A 25,364-nucleotide genomic window follows, 5' to 3' on the forward strand; every position below is an offset into this window, starting at 1 on the left:
ACAAAACAGACAATCATATCAAAAAATGGGCAGAAGATATGAACAGACACTTCTCCAATGAAGACATACAAATGGCTATCAGACACATGAAAAAATGTTCATCATCACTAGCCATCAGGGAGTATCAAATTAAAACCACATTGAGATATCACCTTACACCAGTTAGAATGGCCAAAATTAGCAAGACAGGAAACAACATGTGTTGGAGAGGATGTGGAGAAAGGAGAACGCTCTTACACTGTTGGTGGGAATGCAAGTTGGTGCAGCCACTTTGGAAAACAGTGTGGAGATTCCTCAAGAACTTAAAAATAGAGCTTCCCTATGACCCTGCCATTGGACTACTGGGTATTTACCCCAAAAGATACAGATGTAGTGAAAAGAAGGGCCATCTGTACCCCAATGTTTATAGCAGCAATGGCCACGGTCGCCAAACTGTGGAAAGAGCCAAGATGCCCTTCAAAGGACGGATGGATAAGGAAGATGTGGTCCATATACACTATGGAGTATTATGCCTCCATCAGAAAGGATGAATACCCAACTTTTGTAGCAACATGGAGGGGACTGGGACTGGAAGAGATTATCCTGATTGAAATCAGTCAAGCAGAGAGAGTCATTTATCATATGGTTTCACTTATTTGTGCAGCATAACAAATAGCATTGAGGACAAGGGGAGAAGGAGAGTTGAAGAGAGTTGAGGGAAATTGGAAGGGGAGGTGAACCATGAGAGACTATGGACTCTGAAAAACAATCTGAGGGTTTTGAAGGGGCGTGGGGTAGGAGTTTGGGGGAACGAGGTGGTGGGTATTAGAGAGGGCATGGATTGCATGGATCACTGGGTGTGGTACAAAAAACAATGAATACTGTTACCCTAAAAGGAAATAAAAAATTTAAAAAAAAAGAAAGAAGGAAAAGCAAATACCATAAGCAGGAGTAAGAAAGGAAATAAACACAAAAGCAATAAAATTATATTTAAAAAAAATTGGTCAAGGGATTCACAAAATAAGAGAGTTAAAATATGTTACCATGTGCCTAAAACCTGGGTAGGAGAGGAGAAAAATTTAATACTTTTTGAATGAGCTCAAACTTAAGTGACCATCAACTTAATACAGACTTTTATATGCATAAGACATTATAAATAAACCTAATGGTCTCCTCTAGGATTCTGATGGATTCCTGTCTCACGTTGAGGTCTTTTATCCATTTTGAGTTTATCTCTGTGTACGGTGTAAGAGAATGGTCGAGTTTCATTTTCACATATAGCTCTCCAGTTTTCCCAGCACCATTTATTGAAGAGACTGTCTTTTTTCCACTGTATATTTTTTCCCATTTTGTTGAAGATTAATTGACCATAGAGTTGAGGATCCATATCTGGGCTCTCTACTCTGTTCCACTGGTCTATGTGTCTGTTTTTATGCCAGTACCATGCTGTCTTGGTGATCACAACTTTGTAATAAAGCTTGAAATCAGGTAACGTGATGCCCCCAGTTTTATTTTTGTTTTTCAACATTTCCTTAGCGATTCTAGGTCTCTTCTGATTCCATACAAATTTTAGGATTATTTGCTCCAGCTCTTTGAAGAATACCGGTGGAATTTTGATCAGAATGGTGTTAAAAGTATATATTGCTCTAGGCAGTTTAGACATTTTAACAATGTTTATTCTTCCAATACAAGAGCATGGAGTGGTCTTCCATCTTTTTGCGTCTTCTTCAATTTCTCTCATGAGTGTTCTGTAGTTCCTCGAGTCAGATCCTTTACCTCTTTGGTTAGGTTTATTCCCAGGTATCTTATGGTTCTTGGTGCTATAGTAAATGGAATCGATTCTCTAATTTCCCTTTCTGTATTTTCATTGTTAGTGTATAAAAAGGCCACTGATTTCTGCACATTGACTTTGTATCCTGCCACGTTGCTGAATTGCTGTATGAGTTCTAGTAGTTTGGGGGTGGAGTGTTTTGGGTTTTCCATATAAAGAATCATGTCATCTGGGAGGAGAGAGAGTTTGACTTCTTCATTACCAATTTGGATACCTTTTATTTCCCTTTGTTGTCTGATTACTGTTGCTAGGTCTTCTAATACTATGTTGAACAAGAGTGGTGAGAGTGGGCAACCTTGTTGTGTTCCTGATCTCAACGGGAAGGACGCAAGCTTTTTCCCATTGAGGATGATATTTGCTGTGGGTCTTTCATAGATAGATTTGATGAAGTTCAGGAATGTTCCCTCTCTCCCTATACTTTGAAGCATTTTAATTAGGAACGGATGCTGGATTTTGTCAAATGCTTTTTCTGCATCAATTGAGAGGACCATGTGGTTCTTCTCTCTTCTCTTTTTAATTTGTTCTATCACATTGATTGATTTGTGAATGTTGAACCATCCTTGTAGCCCAGGGATGAATCCCACCTGGTCATGGTGGATAATCTTTTTAATGTGCTGTTGGATCCCTTTTGCCAGAATCTTGTTGAGAATCTTAGCATCCATATTCATCAGTGATATTGGTCTGAAATTCTCCTTTCTGGTAGGGTCTTTGCCTGGTTTGGGGATCAGGGTAATGCTGGCTTCATAGAAAGAGTCAGGAAGTTTTCCTTCTACTTCAATTTTTTGAAACAGCTTCAGGAGAATAGGTGCTATTTCTATGTAGTGAAAAGAAGGGCCATCTGTACCCCAATGTTTATAGCAGCAGTGTCCACAGTTGCCAAACTGTGGAAAGAACCAAGATGCCCTTCAACGGACGAATGGATAAAGAAGATGTGGTCCATATACACTATGGAGTATTATGCCTCCATCAGAAAGGATGAATACCCAACTTTTGAAGCAACATGGACGGGACTGGAAGAGATTATGCTGCGTGAAATAAGTCAAGCAGAGAGAGTCAAATATCATATGGTTTCACTTATTTGTGGAGCATAACAAATAGCATGGAGGACATGGGGAGTTAGAGAGAAAGGGGTTGGGGTAAATTGGAAGGGGAGGTGAATCATGAGAGACTATGGACTCTGAAAAACAGTCTGAGGGGTTTGAAGTGGCGGGGGAGTGGGAGGTCGGGGTACCAGGTGGTGGGTATTATAGAGGGCACGGAATGCATGGAGCTCTGGGTGTGGTGAAAAAATAATGATACTGTTATGTTGAAAATAAATAAATGAAAAAAAAAGACTAGAATTTGCATTCTAAAAAATAATAAATGAGTCTCTATAAACAAACAAACAAAAAAGAAAACTACATTAACTTTTATATTTATTCAAGTCTCCAGAGATTGTTTTCCTCAGTGCTCATAATTTTTATGAATCATGAAAAATTCTGAGTTATTGTTTTTAGTGTGCGATGGCTTCTTTACAATGATTAATTATTAAATTGGTTTACTGATTTTAGAATGGATTTTTACCACAATTTTGGTCAGTTTAAGAATGATGATGTTTCATCCTTTATATTATTAAGGCAAAGTCATAGATGCATAGATCAGTAAATAATTTCTTAGACAAGTAAACCTTTGTATGGTATAGCCTTATGTGAAGTATTTTCTACTGATAAGAGCTTTGGATAATGTGATCACTGGACTGTACTGCCAAACGAAAGAAGTTCTTGGTAGATGGTAGCATTTGAACATCTTCACACTCTTTGTAAAAGTGTGACAGTGTTTTCAGACTTAAATAATGCCAAATGAAACGTTGTATTTAAATGAAATTTTGAAAAATAAAAAACAGTTAAAATCAACAAGAGAGGGTCACCTGAGTGGCTTAGTTGGTTGGGCATCTTCCTTCAGCTCAGGTTATGATTTTGGGATCCTGGATTTGAGGCCATGCATCTGGCTCCCTGCTTGGAGAGAGTCTGCTTCTTCATCTCCTCCCCATTCATGCTCTTTCTCACTATCTCTGTCTCTCTCAAATAAATAAATAGCATCTTTAAAAAAAAAAAGTCAACAAGAGAAATGAATAAACTCCATTCTCTCATCAGTTGTGTATAACACTCAGTGCTCATCAAAACATGTGCCCTGCTTAATTACCAAAACCCAATTACTCCATCCCCAACCTGTCTCCCCTCCAGCAACCTTCAGTTTGTTTCCTGTAGTCAGGAGTCTCTCATGGTTTAACTTCATTGCTTTCCATTACTCTGTCCTCCAGATTGCTAATCTGTTATCCCACTTTTTCTATTCTATTTATTCCCTCAGTGTATACTCACTAGAATTAAGAAAGAGTGGAGGACCTCCATGAGACCCTCAACAAACAGATAAAAAGCATAAATAACAAATCAGAGATAAATTCAATAGCTGAAAGTAAAACTGTGCTGAGGGAATAAACAGCTATAAAGCTATCAACAGATTTTTCAGCAGAAAGTTTGTAGGCCAGAAGGAAGGGTCATGATAAAGTCAAAGAGCTAAAAGAAAAACCCTTAAAACCAAAAATACTCTACCCAGCAAGGCTATCATTCAGAATAGAAGGAGAGAGATTGGGGGTAGATAAAAAAGCTATAGGAATTCATCATCACTGAGTCAGTCTTAAAGACATGATAAAGAAGACTCTGTGTGAAAAGCAAACAACATGGGCAAATAATCTTAGACAAAAGAGAAAAAAATATACAGTGGAAAAAAGACAGTCTCTTCAACAAATGGTGCTGGGAAAACTGGACAGCTATATGTAGAAGAATGAAACTAGACCATTCTCTTACACTGTACACAAAGATAAACTCAAAATGGATAAAACACCTCAACGTGAGACAGGAATCCATCAGAATCCTAGAGGAGAACATAGGCAGTAATCTCTTCGATATCAGCCACAGAAACTTCTTTCAAGATATGTCTCCAAAGGCAAAGGAAACAAAAGTAAAGATGAACTTTTGGGACTTCATCAAAATCAAAAGCTTCTGCGCAGCAAAGGAAACAGTCAAGAAAACAAAGAGGCAGCCCATGGAATGGGAGAAGATATTTGCCAATGACAGTACAGACAAAAGGTTGATATCCAGGATCTATAAAGATCTCCTCAAACTCAACACACACAAAACAGACAATCATATCAAAAAATGGGCAGAAGATATGAACAGACACTTCTCCAATGAAGACATACAAATGGCTATCAGACACATGAAAAAATGTTCATCATCACTAGCCATCAGGGAGTATCAAATTAAAACCACATTGAGATATCACCTTACACCAGTTAGAATGGCCAAAATTAGCAAGACAGGAAACATGTGTTGGAGAGGATGTGGAGAAAGGAGAACGCTCTTACACTGTTGGTGGGAATGCAAGTTGGTGCAGCCACTTTGGAAAACAGTGTGGAGATTCCTCAAGAACTTAAAAATAGAGCTTCCCTATGACCCTGCCATTGGACTACTGGGTATTTACCCCAAAAGATACAGATGTAGTGAAAAGAAGGGCCATCTGTACCCCAATGTTTATAGCAGCAATGGCCACGGTCGCCAAACTGTGGAAAGAGCCAAGATGCCCTTCAAAGGACGGATGGATAAGGAAGATGTGGTCCATATACACTATGGAGTATTATGCCTCCATCAGAAAGGATGAATACCCAACTTTTGTAGCAACATGGAGGGGACTGGAAGAGATTATCCTGATTGAAATCAGTCAAGCAGAGAGAGTCATTTATCATATGGTTTCACTTATTTGTGCAGCATAACAAATAGCATTGAGGACAAGGGGAGAAGGAGAGTTGAAGAGAGTTGAGGGAAATTGGAAGGGGAGGTGAACCATGAGAGACTATGGACTCTGAAAAACAATCTGAGGGTTTTGAAGGGGCGTGGGGTAGGAGTTTGGGGGAACGAGGTGGTGGGTATTAGAGAGGGCATGGATTGCATGGATCACTGGGTGTGGTACAAAAAACAATGAATACTGTTACCCTAAAAGGAAATAAAAAATTAAAAAAAAAGAAAGAAGGAAAAGCAAATACCATAAGCAGGAGTAAGAAAGGAAATAAACACAAAAGCAATAAAATTATATTTAAAAAAAATTGGTCAAGGGATTCACAAAATAAGAGAGTTAAAATATGTTACCATGTGCCTAAAACCTGGGTAGGAGAGGAGAAAAATTTAATACTTTTTGAATGAGCTCAAACTTAAGTGACCATCAACTTAATACAGACTTTTATATGCATAAGACATTATAAATAAACCTAATGGTCTCCTCTAGGATTCTGATGGATTCCTGTCTCACGTTGAGGTCTTTTATCCATTTTGAGTTTATCTCTGTGTACGGTGTAAGAGAATGGTCGAGTTTCATTTTCACATATAGCTCTCCAGTTTTCCCAGCACCATTTATTGAAGAGACTGTCTTTTTTCCACTGTATATTTTTTCCCATTTTGTTGAAGATTAATTGACCATAGAGTTGAGGATCCATATCTGGGCTCTCTACTCTGTTCCACTGGTCTATGTGTCTGTTTTTATGCCAGTACCATGCTGTCTTGGTGATCACAACTTTGTAATAAAGCTTGAAATCAGGTAACGTGATGCCCCCAGTTTTATTTTTGTTTTTCAACATTTCCTTAGCGATTCTAGGTCTCTTCTGATTCCATACAAATTTTAGGATTATTTGCTCCAGCTCTTTGAAGAATACCGGTGGAATTTTGATCAGAATGGTGTTTAAAAGTATATATTGCTCTAGGCAGTTTAGACATTTTAACAATGTTTATTCTTCCAATACAAGAGCATGGAGTGGTCTTCCATCTTTTTGCGTCTTCTTCAATTTCTCTCATGAGTGTTCTGTAGTTCCTCGAGTCAGATCCTTTACCTCTTTGGTTAGGTTTATTCCCAGGTATCTTATGGTTCTTGGTGCTATAGTAAATGGAATCGATTCTCTAATTTCCCTTTCTGTATTTTCATTGTTAGTGTATAAAAAGGCCACTGATTTCTGCACATTGACTTTGTATCCTGCCACGTTGCTGAATTGCTGTATGAGTTCTAGTAGTTTGGGGGTGGAGTGTTTTGGGTTTTCCATATAAAGAATCATGTCATCTGGGAGGAGAGAGAGTTTGACTTCTTCATTACCAATTTGGATACCTTTTGTTTCTCTTTGCTGTCTGATTGCTGTTGCTAGGACTTCTAATAGGCAGTAATCTCTTCGATATCAGCCACAGCAACTTCTTTCAAGATATGTCTCCAAAGGCAAAGGAAACAAAAGCGAAAATAAACTTTGGGGGCTTCATCAAAATCAAAAGCTTCTGCACAGCAAAGGAAACAGTCAAAAAAACAAAGAGGCAACCCACGGAATGGGAGAAGATATTTGCAAATGACAGTACAGACAAAAGGTTGATATCCAGGATCTATAATGAACTTCTCAAACTCAACACACACGAAACAGGCAAACATATCAAAACACGGGCAGAAGATATGAACAAACACTTCTCCAATGAAGACATACAAATGGCTATCAGACACATGAAAAAATGTTCATTATCATTAGCCCTCAGGGAGATTCAATTAAAACCACATTGAGATATCACCTTACACCAGTTAGAATGGCTGCAATTAACAAAACAGGAAACAACATGTGTTGGAGAGGATGTGGTGAAAGGGGAATCCTCTTCCACTGTTGGTGGGAATGCAAGTTGGTGCAGCCTCTTTGGAGAACAGTGTGGAGATTCCTCAAGAACTTAAAAATAGAGCTTCCCTATGACCCTGCTATTGCACTCCTGGGTATTTACCCCAAGGATACAGATGTTGTGAAAAGAAGGGCCATCTGTACCCCAATGTTTATAGCAGTAATGGTCAAGGTCGCCAAACTATGGAAAGAACCAAGATGCCCTTCAATGGATGAATGGATAAGGAAGATGTGGTCCATATACATTATGGAGTATTATGCCTCCATCAGAAAGGATGAATACCCAACTTTTGTAGCAACATGGGCAGGACTCGAAGAGATTATGCTGAGTGAAATAAGTCAAGCAGAGTCAACTATTATATGGTTTCACTTATTTGTGGAGCATAACAAATATCATGGAGGATAAGGGGTGTTAAAGAGGAGAAGGGAGTTGGGGTAAATTGGAAGGGGAGGTGAATCACGAGAGATTATGGACTCTGAAAAACAATCTGAGGGGTTTGAAGTGGCGGGGATGTGGGAGGTTGGGGCACCAGGTGGTGGGTATTATAGAGGGCACGGATTGCATGGATCACTGGGTGTGATGAAAAAATAATGAATACTGTTTTTCTGAAAATAAATAAATTGAAAAAATTAAAAAAAAATTCAGATTTTAGGGGTGTACCTGGGTGGCTCAGTGGGTTAAGTCTCAGCCTCAGCTCAGGTCATGATCGAGCCCCACATTGGACTCTCTGCTCAGCAGGGAGCCTGCTTCCCCCCCCCCCTCTCTCTCTGCCTGCCTCTGCCTAATTGTGATCTCTGTCTTTCAAATAAATAAAATATTTAAAAATTAAAAAGAATAATAAAATAATAAACCTAATCGTAACCACATCAAAAAACAGTAATAGATATGAAAAAACAGAGAAAGGAATCCAAATTTCCCCTAAAGAAAGCCAACAAAATCATGAGAGAATAGCCCAAGAGAAGAAAGGAACAAAGAAATATAAATACAACTTCAAAATGAGTAACAAAATGGCAATAAGAACATACCTAACAAAAATTACTTTGTATGCAAATGGACTAGAAACTCTAGAGAGTATCTTGTCAAAAGACAAAAGGTGACAGAATGGATAAAGAAGCAAGAGGATAAAGAATGTAAAAATACACATTTTACCTACAAGAGATTAATTTCAGCCCTAAAGACATATGCAAGTTTAAAGTGAAGAGATAGAAAAGCATTTATCAGGCATATGGAAGTGAAAAGGAAGCTGGGGTGGCAATATTTACATCAGACAAAATAAGCTCTAAAATGAAGACTGTAACAAGAGACAAAGAGGGACAGTAAAAATCATAAAGGGAACAATTTAAAAAGAAGATACAGCAATTGTAAATATTTATGCAGAAAACACAGGAGCCCCCAAATACATAAAGTCCCTAATCACAAACATAAAAAAAGTAATCAATACTAAGACAATAATAACAGTGGACTTTAACATCCCATTTACTGCTGGTGCAGTAATGTATAAATCATCTAACCAGAAAGTCAACAAGGACAGTGTTTTTTTTTTTTTTTAATTTTTTATTTATTTATCTGTCAGAGAGAGTGAGCACAGGCAGAGGCAGAGGGAGAAGCAAGCTCCCTGCTGAGCAAGAAGCCCGATGTGGGACTCGATCCCAGGACACTGGGATCATGACCTGAGCCGAAGGCAGCCGCTTAACCAACTGAGCCACCCAGGCATCCCAAGGACAGTGGTTTTGAATAACAAATTGGATGAGATGGATGTATCATATATTCAGAACATTTCATCCTAAAACATTGTTTACATATATTCATGAAAAGAATACATTTTTTTTTCATACATTGGAACATGCTCCATATGCACATCATGTTAGGTCATAAAACAAATCTCAACAAGTTCAGAAAGACTGAAATCTTATCATGCATGTCTTGTGACCACAACGTTTGAAACTAGAAATCAACCATAAGAGAAAATATCAAAGAACACAAGATGGAGAGCATGAACACATGGGGGGGGTAGCAAGAGACAGAGAGCGAGAGAAGCAGAGAGAGAGAGAACTCAACTAGTCAAAAGCAGAAATGAAAGACAAGAAGCAACTGACAAAACAGAAATACAAAGGGTTATAGAGAATGTTATGAAAAATTTTATGCCAACAAATTGGACAGACTAGGAGAAGTGAATAAATTCCTAGAAACATATAACCTTCCAAAACTGAATCAGGAAGAAATAGAGAATTTGAATTGATTGATCATCTAATGAAATTGAATCAGCAATCAAAGAAATCCCAACAAACAAAAGACCAGGACCTGATGGATTCATAAGTGGAGTCTACCAAACATCTAGAAAAGAGTTAGTAACTATTCTCCTCAAAATATTCCAAAAAATAGAAGAGAAAGGAAACCTTCCAAATTCATTCTATGAGGCCAGCATTACCCTGACACCAAACTGGAAAAAAAAAACACTATTAAAAAAAGAAAACTACAGGCCAATATCTCTAACAAACGTAGATGCAAAAATCCTCAACAAGTATTAGCAAACCAAACCAACAATTTGTAAAAAAACAAAAAAACAAACAAAAAAAACATTCACTGTGATTGAGATTTATTCATGGGATGCAAGGGTCATTCATTAGTCACAAAACAATCAATACAATACATCATATCAACAACAGAAAGAATATAAACCATATGATCATTTTAATAGATGTGGAAAAAGTATGTGACAAAGTACAACATCCATTCATGATAAAAACCTTCAATAAAGCAGGTTTAGAGGGAATATACATAATAAAGACCATATGAAAATCAACATAATAAAGGCCATATGAAAAATCCACAGCTAGCATCATACTCAAAAACTGTGCATTTCCCTCCTAAGTTAGGACAAAGATGCCCACTCTCATCAATTTTATTACAAATAGTATTGGAAATCCTAGCCATAGAAATCAGACAAAGCAGAGAAATAAGAGGCATCTGTATAGGTAAGAAAGAAGTAAAACTTCCACTATTTGCAGATGACATGATACTATTTATAGAAAACCCAAAAGACTCTACAAAAAACTACTAGAACTAATAAATGAGTTCAGGAAAGTCACAGGATACAAAATCAATATACAGAAATCCATTGCATTTCTATACACTAATAATGAAGTAGCAGAAAGAGAAATTAAAAACACAATCCCATTTACAATTGCACCAAAAAACAATAAACTGCATAGGAATAAACTTAACCAATGCGATGAAAGACCTGTTCTCTGAAAACTATAAAACATGGATGAAAGAAATTAAAAATGAAAAAAATGGAGACAAACCATATGAGACTCTTAGTCATAGGAAACAAACAGCGTTGCTGGAAACAATCTGTGGAAGGATGGGATAACTGGGTGATGAGTCTTAAGGAGGGCATGTGATGTGATGAGCACTGGTTGTGATTACAATTGAGGAATCACTGAACTCTACTTCTGAAACTAATAATACATTATATGTTAATTAACTGAATGTTAAAAACAAACAAACAAACAAAAAACAGAAACAAATGGAAAGCTATTCCATGCTCATAGAGTATGAGAACAAATATTGTTAATATATCCGTACTATCTAAAGCAATCTACAGATTTAATGCAATCCCCATCAAAATGCCAAGAGTATTTTTCATAGAACTAGAATAATCCTACAATTTGTACAAACCCACAAAAGACTCTGAATACCAACAGCAATCTTGAAAAAAAACAAGACTGGAGGCATCATAATTCCAGATTTCAAGATACACTATAAAGCTATAGTAATCAAAATATAGTGGTACTGGCACAAAAACAGACATGTAAACCAATGGAACAGAATGGAGAGTCCAGAAAGAAACCCACAATTATATGGTCAATTAATCTATGACAAAGGAGCCAAGAATATGCAGAGGGAAGAAGACAGTCTTCTTCAGCAAATGGTGCTGGGAAGAGGTAGAGGCAAAAGAATGAAATTGGACCACTTTCGCACACCATACACAAAAATAAGCTCAAAATGGATTAAAGACCTAAATGTGAGACCTGAAACCATAAAAATCCCAGAAGAAAAAAAAAATCCCAGAAGAGAGCACATGCGGTAATTACTTAGACATTGGCTATAACAACAGTATTCTAGATATGACTGCTGAGGCAATGGAAATTAAAATGAAATAAACTATTGGAACTGTATCAAAATAAAAATCTTCTGCTGAGCAAAGGAAACAACCAAAAAACCTAAAAGACTGCCTACTGAATAGAGGATATTTGAGGGGCCCCTGGGTGACTCAGTGGGTTAAGCCTCTGCGTTCGGTTCAGGTCATTGTCTCAGGGTCCTGGGATAGTGCCCCGCATCTGGCTCTCTGCTCATCAGGGAGCCTGCTTCCCCCTCTATCTCTGCCCGCCTCTCTGCCTCCTTGTGACCTCTCTCTTTCTCTCTTTGTCAAATAAATAAATAAAATCTTAAAAATAGAAGATCCTTGCAAATGACATAGCTGATAAATCTAGATATCCAAAATATATAAAGTACTTTAAAAATGCAATACCCCCAAACCCAAAAAATCCATATAAAAAATAGGCAGAAGACAAAAAATAGACATTTCTCAAAAAAAAAAAAATCAATAGATGCTGAAAAAGCATTTGACAAGTACAGCATCCCTTCCTGATCAAAACTCTCTAAAGTGTAGGGATAGAGAACACGTACCTCAATATTATCAAAGCCATCTATGAAAAACCCACCGCAAATATCATTCTCAATGGAGAAAAACTGAAAGCTTTTCCGCTAAGGTCAGGAACACGGCAGGGATGTCCATTATCACCACTGCTATTCAACATAGTACTAGAGGTCCTAGCCTCAGCAATCAGACAACAAAAGGAAATCAAAGGCATCCAAATCGGCAAAGAAGAAGTCAAACTATCACTCTTCGCAGATGATATGATACTATAGGTGGAAAACCCAAAAGACTCCACTCCAAAACTGCTAGAACTTGTACAGGAATTCAGTAAAGTGTCAGGATACAAAATCAATGCACAGAAATCAGTTGCATTTCTCTATACCAACAACAAGACAGAAGAAAGAGAAATTAAGGAGTCAATCCCATTTACAATTGCACCCCAAACCATAAGATACCTAGGAATAAACCTAACCAAAGAGGCAAAGAATCTATACTCAGAAAACTATAAAGTACTCATGAAAGAAATTGAGGAAGACACAAAGAAATGGAAAAATGTTCCATGCTCCTGGATTGGAAGAATAAATATTGTGAAAATATCTATGCTACTTAAAGCAATCTACACATTGAATGCAATTCCTATCAAAGTACCATCCATCTTTTTCAAAGAAATGGAACAAGTAATCCTAAAATTTATATGGAAGCAGAAAAGACCTCGAATAGCCAAAGGAATATTGAAAAAGAAAGCCAAAGTTGGTGGCATCACAATTCCGGACTTCAAGCTCTATTACAAAGCTGTCATCATCAAGACAGCATGGTACTGGCACAAAAACAGACACATTAGATCAGTGGAACAGAATAGAAAGCCCGGAAATAGACTCTCAACTCTATGGTCAACTAATCTTCGACAAAGCAGGAGAGAATGTCCAATGGAAAAAAGACAGCCTCTTCAATAAATGGTGTTGGGAAAATTGGACAGCCACATGCAGAAATATGAAATTGGACCATTTCCTTACACCACACACGAAAATAGACTCAAAATGGATGAAGGACCTCAATGCGAGAAAGGAATCCATCAAAATCCTTGAGGAGAACACAGGCAGCAACCTCTTCAACCTCAGCTGCAGCAACATCTTCCTAGGAACATCACCAAAGGCAAGGGAAGCAAGGGCAAAAATGAACTATTGGGATTTTATCAAGATCAAAAGCTTTTGCACAGCAAAGGAAACAGTTAGCAAAACCAAAAGACAACTGACAGAATGGGAGAAGATATTTGCAAACGACCTATCAGATAAAGGGCTAGTGTCCAAAATCTATAAAGAACTTAGCAAACTCAACACCCAAAGAACAAATAATCTAATCAAGAAATGAACAGAGGACATGAACAGACATTTCTGCAAAGAAGACATCCAGATGGCCAACAGACACATGAAAAAGTGTCCCATATCATTCGGCATCAGGGAAATACAAATCAAAACCACAATGAGATATCACCTCATGCCAGTCAGAATGGCTAAAATTAACAAGTCAGGAAATGACAGATGCTGGCAAGGATGCAGAGTAAGGGGAACCCTCCTACACTGTTGGTGGGAATGCAAGCTGGTGCAACCACTCAGGAAAACAGCATGGAGGTTCCTCAAAATGTTGAAAATAGAACTACCCTATGACCCAGTAATTGCACTACTGGGTATTTACCTTAAAGATATAAACATAGTGATCCAAAGGGGCACGTGCACCTGAATGTTTATAGCAACAATGTCTACAATAGCCAAACTATGGAAAGAACCTAGATGTCCATCAACAGATGAATGGAAAAAGAAGATGTGGTATATATACACAATGGAATACGATGCAGCCATCAAAAGAAATGAAATCTTGCCATTTGCGATGACGTGGATGGAACTAGAGCGTATCATGCTTAGCGAAATAAGTCAAGTGGAGAAAGACAACTATCATATGATCTCCCTGATATGAGGAAGTGGAGATACAACATGGGGGGTTTAAGGGGTAGAGAAGAATAAATGAAACAAGATGGGATTGGGAGGGAGACAAACCATAAGTGACTCTTGATCTCACAAAACAAACTGAGGGTTGCTGGGGGGAGGGGGGCTGGGAAAAGGGGGTGGGGTTATGGACTTTGGGGAGGGTATGTGTTATGGTGAGTGCTGTGAAGTGTATAAACCTGGCGATTCACATACCTGTAACCCGGGGGTTAAAATACATTATATGTTTCTAAAAAAATAAAAAATAAGAAAAAATAGAGATAGACAACATACATAAGAACACATGCTCAATAACACTAATCATCAGGGAAATGCAAATCAAAACCACCATGAGATATCTACCTCACACCTGTCAGAATGGTTAAAATAAAAAGCACAGGAAACAGCATTGGTGAGGATGTAGAGATGAAGTAACTTCTCATTCACTGTTGGTGGGAATATATATTGGTATAGCCACTGGAAAATAATAGGAGATTCATCAAAAATTAAAAGTAGAGGGGCACCTGTGTAGTTCAATGGGTTAAAGCCTCTGTCTTTGGTTCAGGTCATGATCTCAGGGCCTGGAATCAAGCCCTGCATCGGGCTTTCTGCTCAGCAGGGAGCCTGCTTCCCCCCCACCCTCTCTCTGCGTGCCTCTCTGCCTATTTATGATCTCTGTCAAATAAATAAATAAATCTTTAAAAAATTAAAAAGAAAATTACCATAGGTCCAGTAATTTTGCTATTGGGTCTTTACCCAAAGAAATTGCAAACATTATTTAAACAAGTGGCTTTTTCCGTCCCTACACAGCTTTTGTTATGTCCATAATACAAAATAGCATCAATGCTGAATAGCATGATTATGTGCGTTACATAAACAGAAACTACCTGTACACATCAGTGGATCCTAGAACTAAGGCACATAAAATTGAAAGAAAAATGGAATGTTTTAATATAAGTCAAAACTAGGATGGAACACTGCAAAAAATCAGAAATCCCTCATGTACATATTTACCTATTTACAGCTAAAAACAGGCATTACAACAAGACTAATCTAACTTTACTCATTTATATATAAATAACACAAATTTTACGCACATCACATAAATCTTCCATTAGAACAAAGTGATATTACCAGACAAGCATCAGTGAAGTATAATGCCTCTACTAGTTGTCATTGCACAATGCTATAAATATTGCAGTCCAGGCAGTACAACCAAGAACACCAAAGTCCTATACCCAAATACAATTAATATGTTAAAGAAGCTCTCTGCAAGTGATGCTGGATTCCACTAGGAAGTCTACTGTAGCCATGTTGGTTATGACTTTCAATGAAGAAGGGTAGAGTTACATTAAGAATTGAAGTATTTTAAAAAAGCTTTAAACATTCTTTCTTGAACCAAAACAGTCAACTAATGACACATGAAAAATTAACTTTTCTGATACCTTTGCAATTTAAAAGTCAGATATATGTTGCTCAGTAGAGCTGCTGTATGTAAAGAACAAATTTAGTTTTAATTTCTTCTTGTAAACAAATTAATCCTAGTGTAGTTCTATGCTACACAACATTTTTAGCAATGAGAGTAATGCAGACATCGTCTGGTATAGGCCAGCGCAATAAGCTTCAAAGATATCTCAATACTCTGCTCTGATGGTTTTACTCATGATAACAAGTTGTGGTGTTTACCTTTCACAGAACATCTTATTTTGCAGCTTGTAGAAGACCAATTAACCAGGTTTACATATGGCACCAAATGCCAGATTCATATAATACCAGTTTCTATAAGGTCCCAAGACAGACTGAAGTTTATGCACAATGTCTTCTAATCTTTCAAAGAACAGATAGGATTAGGGTATAAAAATACTTCTATGAGTACTCCAACTAAATTTTATGAGTCTATCATTGTCTCAGTACCAAAATTAGATGTGGTAGCATAAATAATTCCAAAATACTACAGGCAAATTTCACTTGTAAACTATATGCAAAAATCCTACATAAAAGTTAACATATCAAATCCAGGCTGATATTCTCATATAACATATCACAATTAAGTAGAATTTATGCCAGGAATGTGAATACATCCACAATGGATGCTCTATTAATGGTATTTAACAGTTAAGATTAAAAGAGGAATTTATTATCTCCATTGGGGGGATTAGATGTTCTCTGAATTTTTCCATTTTTCCTCTAAGGCCGGCAATATCACTGAAGATTCATTATCTTCTTTTAAAATTTTATTTATTTGTCAGAGAGAGAGAGCGAGTGAGCACAAGCAGGGGGAGCAGAGGGAGAAGCAGGCTCCCTGCTGAGCAAGGAGCCCAACACAGGACTCAACAGCTGGACCTTGGGATCGTGACCTGAACTGAAGGTGGTGCTGAACTAACTGAGCCACCCAGGTGGCCCTGAAGATTCAATTCTTGTTGAAGTATTTCAGAAACACTACATGTCAAAATTTCCCTAAATCTATTAGAAACATAGTGCATATAATTGGTAATAAGTAAGTCACAGGGGAAATGCTTGATTTGTTGCTAAGACAAAGGTAAAAGTAGTTTGACTCTCTGGCCATTTTCCCTGTTTGACAAATCAGTGAATATGTAATGACAAAAAATCACCATGGGACACGTCTATCCTCCCATAGTCCCAGTTCAATCCACAGTCTAGAATGAAGTAAAGAAATGATAAAATGGAAAAAGGGTGAAAAAGAATGCTGAGGTTTGCCCAAGTCAATATTTACTGTAGTTGTATCTCAGCTTAAAAGCATATACACATCTGATGTAGCTCTTTTCTTTCTACTCTCTTATAAGAGAATTTGATTTGAAAGAAGCCAACACTTACTTCAGTTTCCTTACAAATCTTCAGATAACTGAATCAGGTATGTTTATTTTATGTCAACCATTTGCTTGATACATTTACTTGGGATTTAATCTTCGGAAAATGTTGATGAGACTTTTTTTTTTTTAAGATTTTTATTTATTTATTTGACAGACAGAGATCACAAGTAGGCAGAGAGGCAGGCAGAGAGAGAGGAAGGGAAGCAGGCTCCCCGCTGAGCAGAAACCCTGATGCGGGGCTCAATCCCAGGACCCTGAGATCATGACCTGAGCTGAAGGCAGAGGCTTAACCCACTGAGCCACTCAGGTGCCCCTTGATGAGACTTTTAATGAACTACAGAAAGGAAATTAAAGCAATGGTTTATGATATTTGGGCTTATAATTTTGTGAAAATTCTTTTGCCTTGACTGTAAAATATTTATGTCCATGTTAGTCTGGTATATACAATTTGATTTGGGTGTGATAGAAAATGATTCAAGGATCAATTTTGTAACATGTGAGCTTTTTTTTTTTCTTCCTTTGGTTCTAAGTTTTCTTTTTCTTTTGAGAAAGTGAGAAGAGACTTTACAAGAGCACAGTGACATCATTTTATCTTTATCATAGTTCATCCCAGCCCAGTCCAGCACCAAGACAAAAATGGCATTCAGAACAAGGATGAAGCATCACTCTCTGTGAAGATTTCTGGAATTTTTCTTCTCCTGCTTCCCACACCCCTTTATTTCTCATTCACTTTTACTAAAAGAAATTTGTGACTTCATAGCTGACTAACCAAATTAAAAGATAAGGTTAATAATAGTTTTATTCCTTATCCTTCCTTAAACCCATACTTTATCCTTTTGAATAAAAATTACCTTCCGCATAAGAGAATGCTCCAGGGAGGATGCCCCTTCTCATTCTAAGTGATAATTATTGATCTAAATATTCTTTGGAATGGTTCCATTTTAGTTATTTTGTCACAGTATTCATTGCTCATTCATTTGATTATTTTTCCTTTTCACTTATTTTTTTTTTATGCTACTTTTGGGAGAACCTTTGTACAATACAATATAGCAACAACCCAGTTAGCAAATATTACCAGGGCATAAAGTTTTCCAGGCTAATACATTTTAAACTAGAGTTTACCCCTTTAAGGCAAAAGCATTAACAGTTTTGGAAAACAAAATACATATCACCCTCTTACCTTTGTAACTAGAAAGGGTTATTATCATCAAGTGCACTTATGATACATTTGGTGATAATTAATAGGGTTTTACATCAACTACTTTTTCTCATTTTCTAATCTTGATAATTCTACTTGCCTATTCTTCAACCATACCTTTAGGTTCCATTAGAGATTCCACTGTCAAGGACTGTGGAAAGAGCTTTGAGGAACTGGGATGAGAGTCTAGATTTGTTACTTGCTGTTTGTATAATCATGAACACATTAGTTAACCTTTCTGAGTCTCAGTTTCCTTAAATGAAAACTGTAGACAACAACCTCCGGCACACCAGATTGTTGTAAAAAGTTTAATGTTCACATACCGCATGTAAAAACACTTTCAAACTAGTTTTTCCTATAGACATCATCCTTTTTTTCAGTTTTTTAAGAGACTGATACTTATCACTTCTAATTATCACAGAAAATGAAAAGTGAGAGTCTTCTTTCTTAAAAAAGTATAAATTAACTGCTTTCCTTTCAATGAAAAGATTCTTGTGTTTCTACACACAATTAAAAAAAATGAATTCTCAAATCCTTATTTATCTCCTTAGAAGCTTTTCCTGCATTCTTCCAAAGAAGCTGCAAGAGAACATAAGCAGAATAAATTATCTAACAATCTATTTGCAAGTTGTTCATTATTTCAATTCTGTATCATGTTATTTATTTTTGTTCTCATTGTTCATTATCTCAATTTTTCCTTAATGAAAAAGTATGGTGTTGCCAGATATTTTTTAAAGAATGTACCTTATTTTATTAAGTGACAGAAATCCTAATCAAAGCCTACAAATTCTATATCCTGGATAAAATTATTTCTTTTGGAAGCTTTTTACATTGGTAAATAACATGTTACAGTTGACCTTCAAATGATCTACCCCCTTTTTTTTTTAAGATCATAGTCTTTTTTTTTTTTCTTTTCCAGAATTCATTGTTCCAGAATTCATTGTTTATGCATCACACCCAGTGCTCCATGAAATATGTGCCCTCCATAATATCCACCATCAGGCTCACCCAACCCCCCCCTCCAAAACCCTCAGTTTGTTTTCAGAGTCCACAGTCTCTCATGGTTCATCTCTCCCTCCAATTTCCCCCAAATTACTCCTCCTTTTCAACCACTGTTAGTTACTATATTAGATCTTTGCAATTCATTGCTATCATTACCTTATCTATCAGTATTGTATTCTGACATACTGGCCATCTCTGTTCACTTATTTCCACATAATACAACGTTAGCTTCAAGGGACTTCAAGCCAAAATAGCCATCACAACTTCAGAGAAAATATGTATTAAACATTTTTAATGGTGTAATTGTGGAGGTTAAGTAGTAGAGAAAGGACAGAGGCAAAAGGAGAACCACAGTAAAAAACAGGAAATTGAATGTAAACATGGTCTCTTGAGAATTCTCTAAGAACTGAAGCTGCCTGTTAGCAATCCCAAGCAGATAATGCACAACAGCAGGACAAGGAAGTTAGTGCCAGAATCTGGATACTTTAGCTTCTTCTCTTAATTGTGGTTTTCATAATACAATTCTATTATTTCTTTTTTTTTTTTTTAAAGATTTTATTTATTTATTTGAGAGAGAGACAGTGAGAGAGAGCATGAGCGAGGAGAAGGTCAGAGAGCGAAGCAGACTCCCCATGGAGCTGGGAGCCCGATGTGGGACTCGATCCTGGGACTCCGGGATCATGACCTGAGCCGAAGGCAGTCGTCCAACTAACTGAGCCACCCAGGCGTCCCCTTTTTCTTTTTTTTAAAGATTTTTTTAAATGTATTTTTTATTTTCAGCATAACAGTATTATTTATTTTGGCACCACACCCAGTGCTCCATGCAATCCGTGCCCTCTATAATACCCACCACCTGGCACCCCAACCTCCTACCCCTCACCTCTGCAAAACCCTCAGATTGTTTTTCAGAGTCCATAGTCTCTCATGGTTCACCTCCCCTTCCAATTTCCCCCAACTTCCTTCTCCTCTCTATCTCCCCATGTCCTCCATGCTATTTGATATGCTCCACAAATAAGTGAGACTATATGATAATTGACTCTCTGTGCTTGACTTATTTCATTCAGCATAATCTCAGCCAGTCCCGTCCATGTTGCTACAAAAGTTGGGTATTTGTCCTTTCTGATGGAGGCATAATACTCCATAGTGTATATGGACCATATCTTCCTTATCCATTCGTCCGTTGAAAGGCATCTTGGTTCTTTCCACAGTTTGGCGACCATGGCCATTGTTGCTATAAACATCGGGGTACAGATGGCCCTTCTTTTCACTACATCTGTATCTTTGGGGTAAATACCCAGTAGTGCAATGGCAGGGTCATAAGGAAGTTCTATTTTTAAGTTCTTGAGGAATCTCCACACTGTTCTCCAAAGAGGCTGCACCAACTTGCATTCCCACCAACAGTGTAAAAGGGTTCCCCTTTCTCCACATCCCCTCCAACACACGTTGTTTCCTGTCTTGCTAATTTTGGCCATTCTAACTGGTGTAAGCTGATATCTCAATGTAGTTTTAATTTGAATCTCCCTGATGGCTAGTGATGATGAACATGTTTTCATGTCTCTGATAGCCATTTGAATGTCTTTATTGGAGAAGTGTCTGTCCATATTTTCTGCCCATTTTTTGATATGATTGTCTGTTTTGTGTGTGTTGAGTTTGAGAAGTTCTTTATAGATCCTGGATATCAACCTTTTGTCTGTACTGTCATTTGCAAATATCTTCTCCCATTCCGTGGGTTGCCTCTTTGTTTTCTTCACTGTTTCCTTGCCTGTGCAGAAGCTTTTGATCTTGATGAAGTCCCAAAAGTTCATCTTCGCTTTTGTTTCCTTTGCCTTTGGAGACATATCTTGAAAGAAGTTGCTGTGGCTGATATCGAAGAGATTACTGCCTATGTTCTCCTCTAGGATTCTGATGGATTCCTGTCTCACATTGAGGTCTTTTATCCATTTTGAGTTGATCTTTGTGTATGATGTAAGAGAATGGTTGAGTTTCATTCTTCTACATATAACTGCCCAGTTTTCCCAGCATCATTTATTGAAGAGACTGTCTTTTTTCCACTGTATATTTTTTCCTGTTTTGTTGAAGATTATTTGACCATAGAGTTGAGGGTCCATATCTGGGCTCTCTACTCTGTTCCACTGTTTTTATGCCAGTACCATGCTGTCTTGGTGATCACAGCTTTGTAGTAATGCTTGAAATTCTGTTATTTCTTTACCATCAGATTTAACCCATAAGTGTATAAAATGGAGTTATAGCTTTCCTTCATTAGTAAGGATAGCTGAGAGAAGAAATATTTGTCAGAATTACAGATAAACCACTTCCTAACAGGACTAATTCTAAATTGTTTCAAATTAATGTTGAGATGACTCTTCAGTTCTGTGGTCCACTTTTTTTTGTTCTTGATAATAATCTATTAATGTTCTCTTTGTAGGTATTTCTCTTGTATCCTGAGACCATGGATCAAGGAAACTATTCTAGGGTGGCTGAGTTTGTGTTGCTGGGACTCTCTAGTTCCTGGGAACTACAGTATTTCTTCTTCGTGTTGTTTAACTTCTTGTACATCGCCATTGTGCTGGGCAATCTCCTCATTGTCCTTACTGTGATTTCTGAACCTGCCCTGCACACACCCATGTATATCATGCTCAGTAACCTTTCTGTTCTTGATGTGTTTCTAGCCTCTTATGCAACCCCCAAGATGATTCATGATTTCCTTCATGAATCTAAGACTATCTCCTTTGAGGGCTGCATGGCTCAGATATTCTTGCTCCATGTCTTTGCTGGCGGTGAGATGGTACTTCTTGTAGCCATGGCTTATGACAGGTATGTAGCCATATGCAAACCTCTCCACTATGCAACCATCATGAACTTGTGCAAGTGTACAGGCCTGGTGGTAGGATCCTGGGCCATTGGGATCATGCACTCCCTGAGCCAGTTAGCTTTCACTATAAACTTGCCTTTCTGTGGCCCAAACATAGTGGATAGTTATTACTGTGACCTTACATTGGTCATTAAACTTGCCTGCACAGATACTTATGTCCTTGAAGTGTTGATGCTTTTGGACAGTGGTCTCATGGGAGTGACTTCATTCTTACTCTTGCTGATCTCCTACATGGTTATCCTAATCACTGTACAACGTCATTCCTCAGTGGGCATGGCCAAGGCCCGCAGCATTCTGACTGCCCACATCATTGTAGTGACTCTCTTTTTTGGGCCCTGTATCATCATTTATGCATGGCCTTTCAGCAACTTCCCAGTGGATAAAGTCCTTTCTGTGTTCTCTACAGTTTTTACACCTATATTGAACCCCATTATATATACATTGAGAAATAAAGAGGTGAAATCAGCAATGCATAAATTGAAGATCCGGTATGTGAGTTCCAAGCTGCTCTCCCAACTGTCTCTCACAAGATAGATTTGTTGAACTGCGTAGACAAGAAGAAACAAGAGGAAACATAGACTTACCTTTTTCTTGTGGCTACCATCATTTAAAAAAGTTATCTTATTTGTTTGAAATGATAAATGTATATTCTTTGTTATATATTTGAAGTAAATAAACCTCACATGATTATGCAATTTCTAAGGTAAGAAGTTGCTTATGTTTGCTACCTAAAATCAGTGATAAGATGTTTCACAAATTATTATATAATTTTTAAGAAATTAATTTCATAAAAATTTAGGTGGATATCCATATTGGATAAACAAAATAATGTTTCTTTTATGATCTAAAATACTGCAAGTAATCTATAATTTAGTTCCAGTAGTAAAAACAATCCCATTAGAATTCCTGTTTTCACACATTTAACATCAAAAGGTTTGTGCTATCAAAAAATCCATTTAGCATGTAAAAAGTAATTTCACAAAAATAAATCCACCTTTATATTTTTTATATTTTTAAATCTACCTTTATATTTATATTTTATCTCACATACACAACTTAAGAAGCTTCACATACTATTTTGTAGCTTTATAAAATCACTTGATGTTAGTCTGGTACCATTTATTCTTTTACATTTTATTGGTAAAAACTATGTTGACATCAAAAGATGACAGCTCATGAAGCTTTAGACATCTGGCAATAAGACCACAAAAAATTGAATAAGAGTCCCATCATCCATGCTCTGCATCAGGTATTTACTGGGTCCTGAATGGTGTTTGTACACTAGTTAAAGGGAGGCAGGAAATGCAAAGGTAAGTATTTTGGAGCTCACCAAATATTACGATCCAGAAACACATTATGATGTTACCTGAGTGTTATGTACCATCCCAATTTCCTCTAAGATGGTCTCAGTCTAAAATGTTAGGTTTAGCTGATACCAAAAAAAGTCAGTGCAACATTTACTTTGTGGAGGAGTACTATTTATGTTATGAACTCACTGGGATTATGAACATAACTTGTCCCATGGTTGGGTGATTCATCAACCATGTACTTGTACTGTTGCTTCTTTTTTGGTATGACCGTTATGATCAAAGATTACCTGGACAGCAATGCCTACTATATGTCACATGCAATGTTTTTTGTCATAATGTGAAAACTATTTTAAATCTATAACTCCATAGTGAGGAAAAGTTATTAGAGTTGTCTTGTGTTTTTCCTTTAAATCACATATTATTCTTGGTTTTTCTTGAGGCTTGAAGCCAATTATTCTGCTCATTTTCACAATACCACAGTTTCTTTTACAAACACCCAGATCAGGCTCATCCATACCACTGCATACTTCAAGCAAAGTAGCAGGAAACAACATGCATTATAAACTGAACCCTTCTGTCCAAAAATAATAGGACAGGCTATGACATTATTCCATTAATCTTAACAACATTATTAAGGTAAGTCATGAACCCATCAGATACACTGAATATATATTCCAATGAATGTACATTCCACCAGTTTTAGAAAAACCTTAAGTCCTGGACTACGAAGCTGGGCATGATGTTTCAGAACCCTGTCTTTCAGAGTGTGAAATACAGCTTGCATTGTGAATAAGAAAAGTGCAGGTGAGATGATCAGCAGCAGGTGGCAGCTTACCAGCAGAGATGGAGGAGGCCAAGGGGATAAAAGCAGCAGGAACACTGAGCCATGTCCCCACCCAGGCTATATAACCAGGTAACAGGAGCAGAGGTAGGTGGCAATTGGCCTAGGACACCTCATTAATGGAGTAACATTGGAGGCAACTGTGGTCACTCGGGCTTTATATTATAACTATATTGATGTATTTCATACCTTGTATCATAAATATTGTCTAAAATATTTAAAAGTCCTAATACATTTGATAAGGGGTTAATATCCAAAATATATAAAGAACTTACACAACCAATACCAAAAAACCCCAAGCAATCTGAACAATGGGCAGAGGACCTAAACAAACATTTTACCAAATAAGACATACAGATGGCAATGGCCACATGAAAAGATGCTCAGTATCACTAATTGGGGAAATGCAAATCAAAACCACAGTGAGAAATCATTTTATATCTGTCAGTATGGATAGCATCAAAAACACAAGAAATGTTAAATGTTTACAAGGATGTGGAAAAAAAAAACCTTGGTGAAATGTAAACTAATGGACTGTGGAAAACAATATGGAGGTTCTTAAAAACATAAAAATAGAAATACCATATGATCTAATAATTCTACTACTGGGTATTTACCCAAAAAAAAAACAAGATCACTAATTTGAAAAGTTGGATGCACTCCTGTATGTTCACTGGAGCATTATTTAAAATAACCAAGATATGGAAGCAACCAAAGTTTCCAATGATAGATGACCGGATAAAGAAGATGTTATATATATATACAATGGAGTATTGTTCGCCATAAAAGAGATGGGATTTGGGGCACCTGGGTCACTCAGTCAGTTAGGTGTCCCACTCCTGATTTCAGCTCAAGTCATGATTTTAGGGTCATGAGACTGGCTTGCAATGGTTGTGGAGCCTGCTTAAGATTTTATCTCCCTCTCCTGCTGCTCCCCCATCCCTGTGTGTGCTCTCTCTATATATAAAAAAGAGAGAGAGAAATGAGATTTTAGAACTAGAGAGTATAATGCTAAGTGAAACACTTGGAGAGAGAAAAACGAATACCATACAATTTCACTTCTATGTGGACTCTAAAAGCAAATGAATGAAGAAACAGAGTAGAATCATACCTAGAAAAACTGATGGTTGTC

General features: G+C 37.2%; 1 protein-coding gene across 1 annotated transcript; it reads left to right on the forward strand.

Moving 5' to 3' along the window:
• Positions 1-21,655: 21,655 nt before the first annotated feature.
• Positions 21,656-22,615, forward strand: LOC101681069 (olfactory receptor 4K15-like). The gene has a single exon (XM_004781752.3). It carries the CDS (start codon positions 21,659-21,661, stop codon positions 22,613-22,615), a length of 957 nt encoding a protein of 318 aa, XP_004781809.2. The 5' UTR covers positions 21,656-21,658.
• The last annotated feature ends 2,749 nt before the right edge of the window (positions 22,616-25,364 follow it).

The sequence above is a fragment of the Mustela putorius genome, unplaced genomic scaffold, assembly GCF_011764305.1.
Source record: "Mustela putorius furo isolate JIRA1106 unplaced genomic scaffold, ASM1176430v1.1 tig00003896_pilon_pilon_pilon, whole genome shotgun sequence".
In the NCBI taxonomy this organism is placed as follows: Eukaryota; Metazoa; Chordata; class Mammalia; order Carnivora; family Mustelidae; genus Mustela; species Mustela putorius.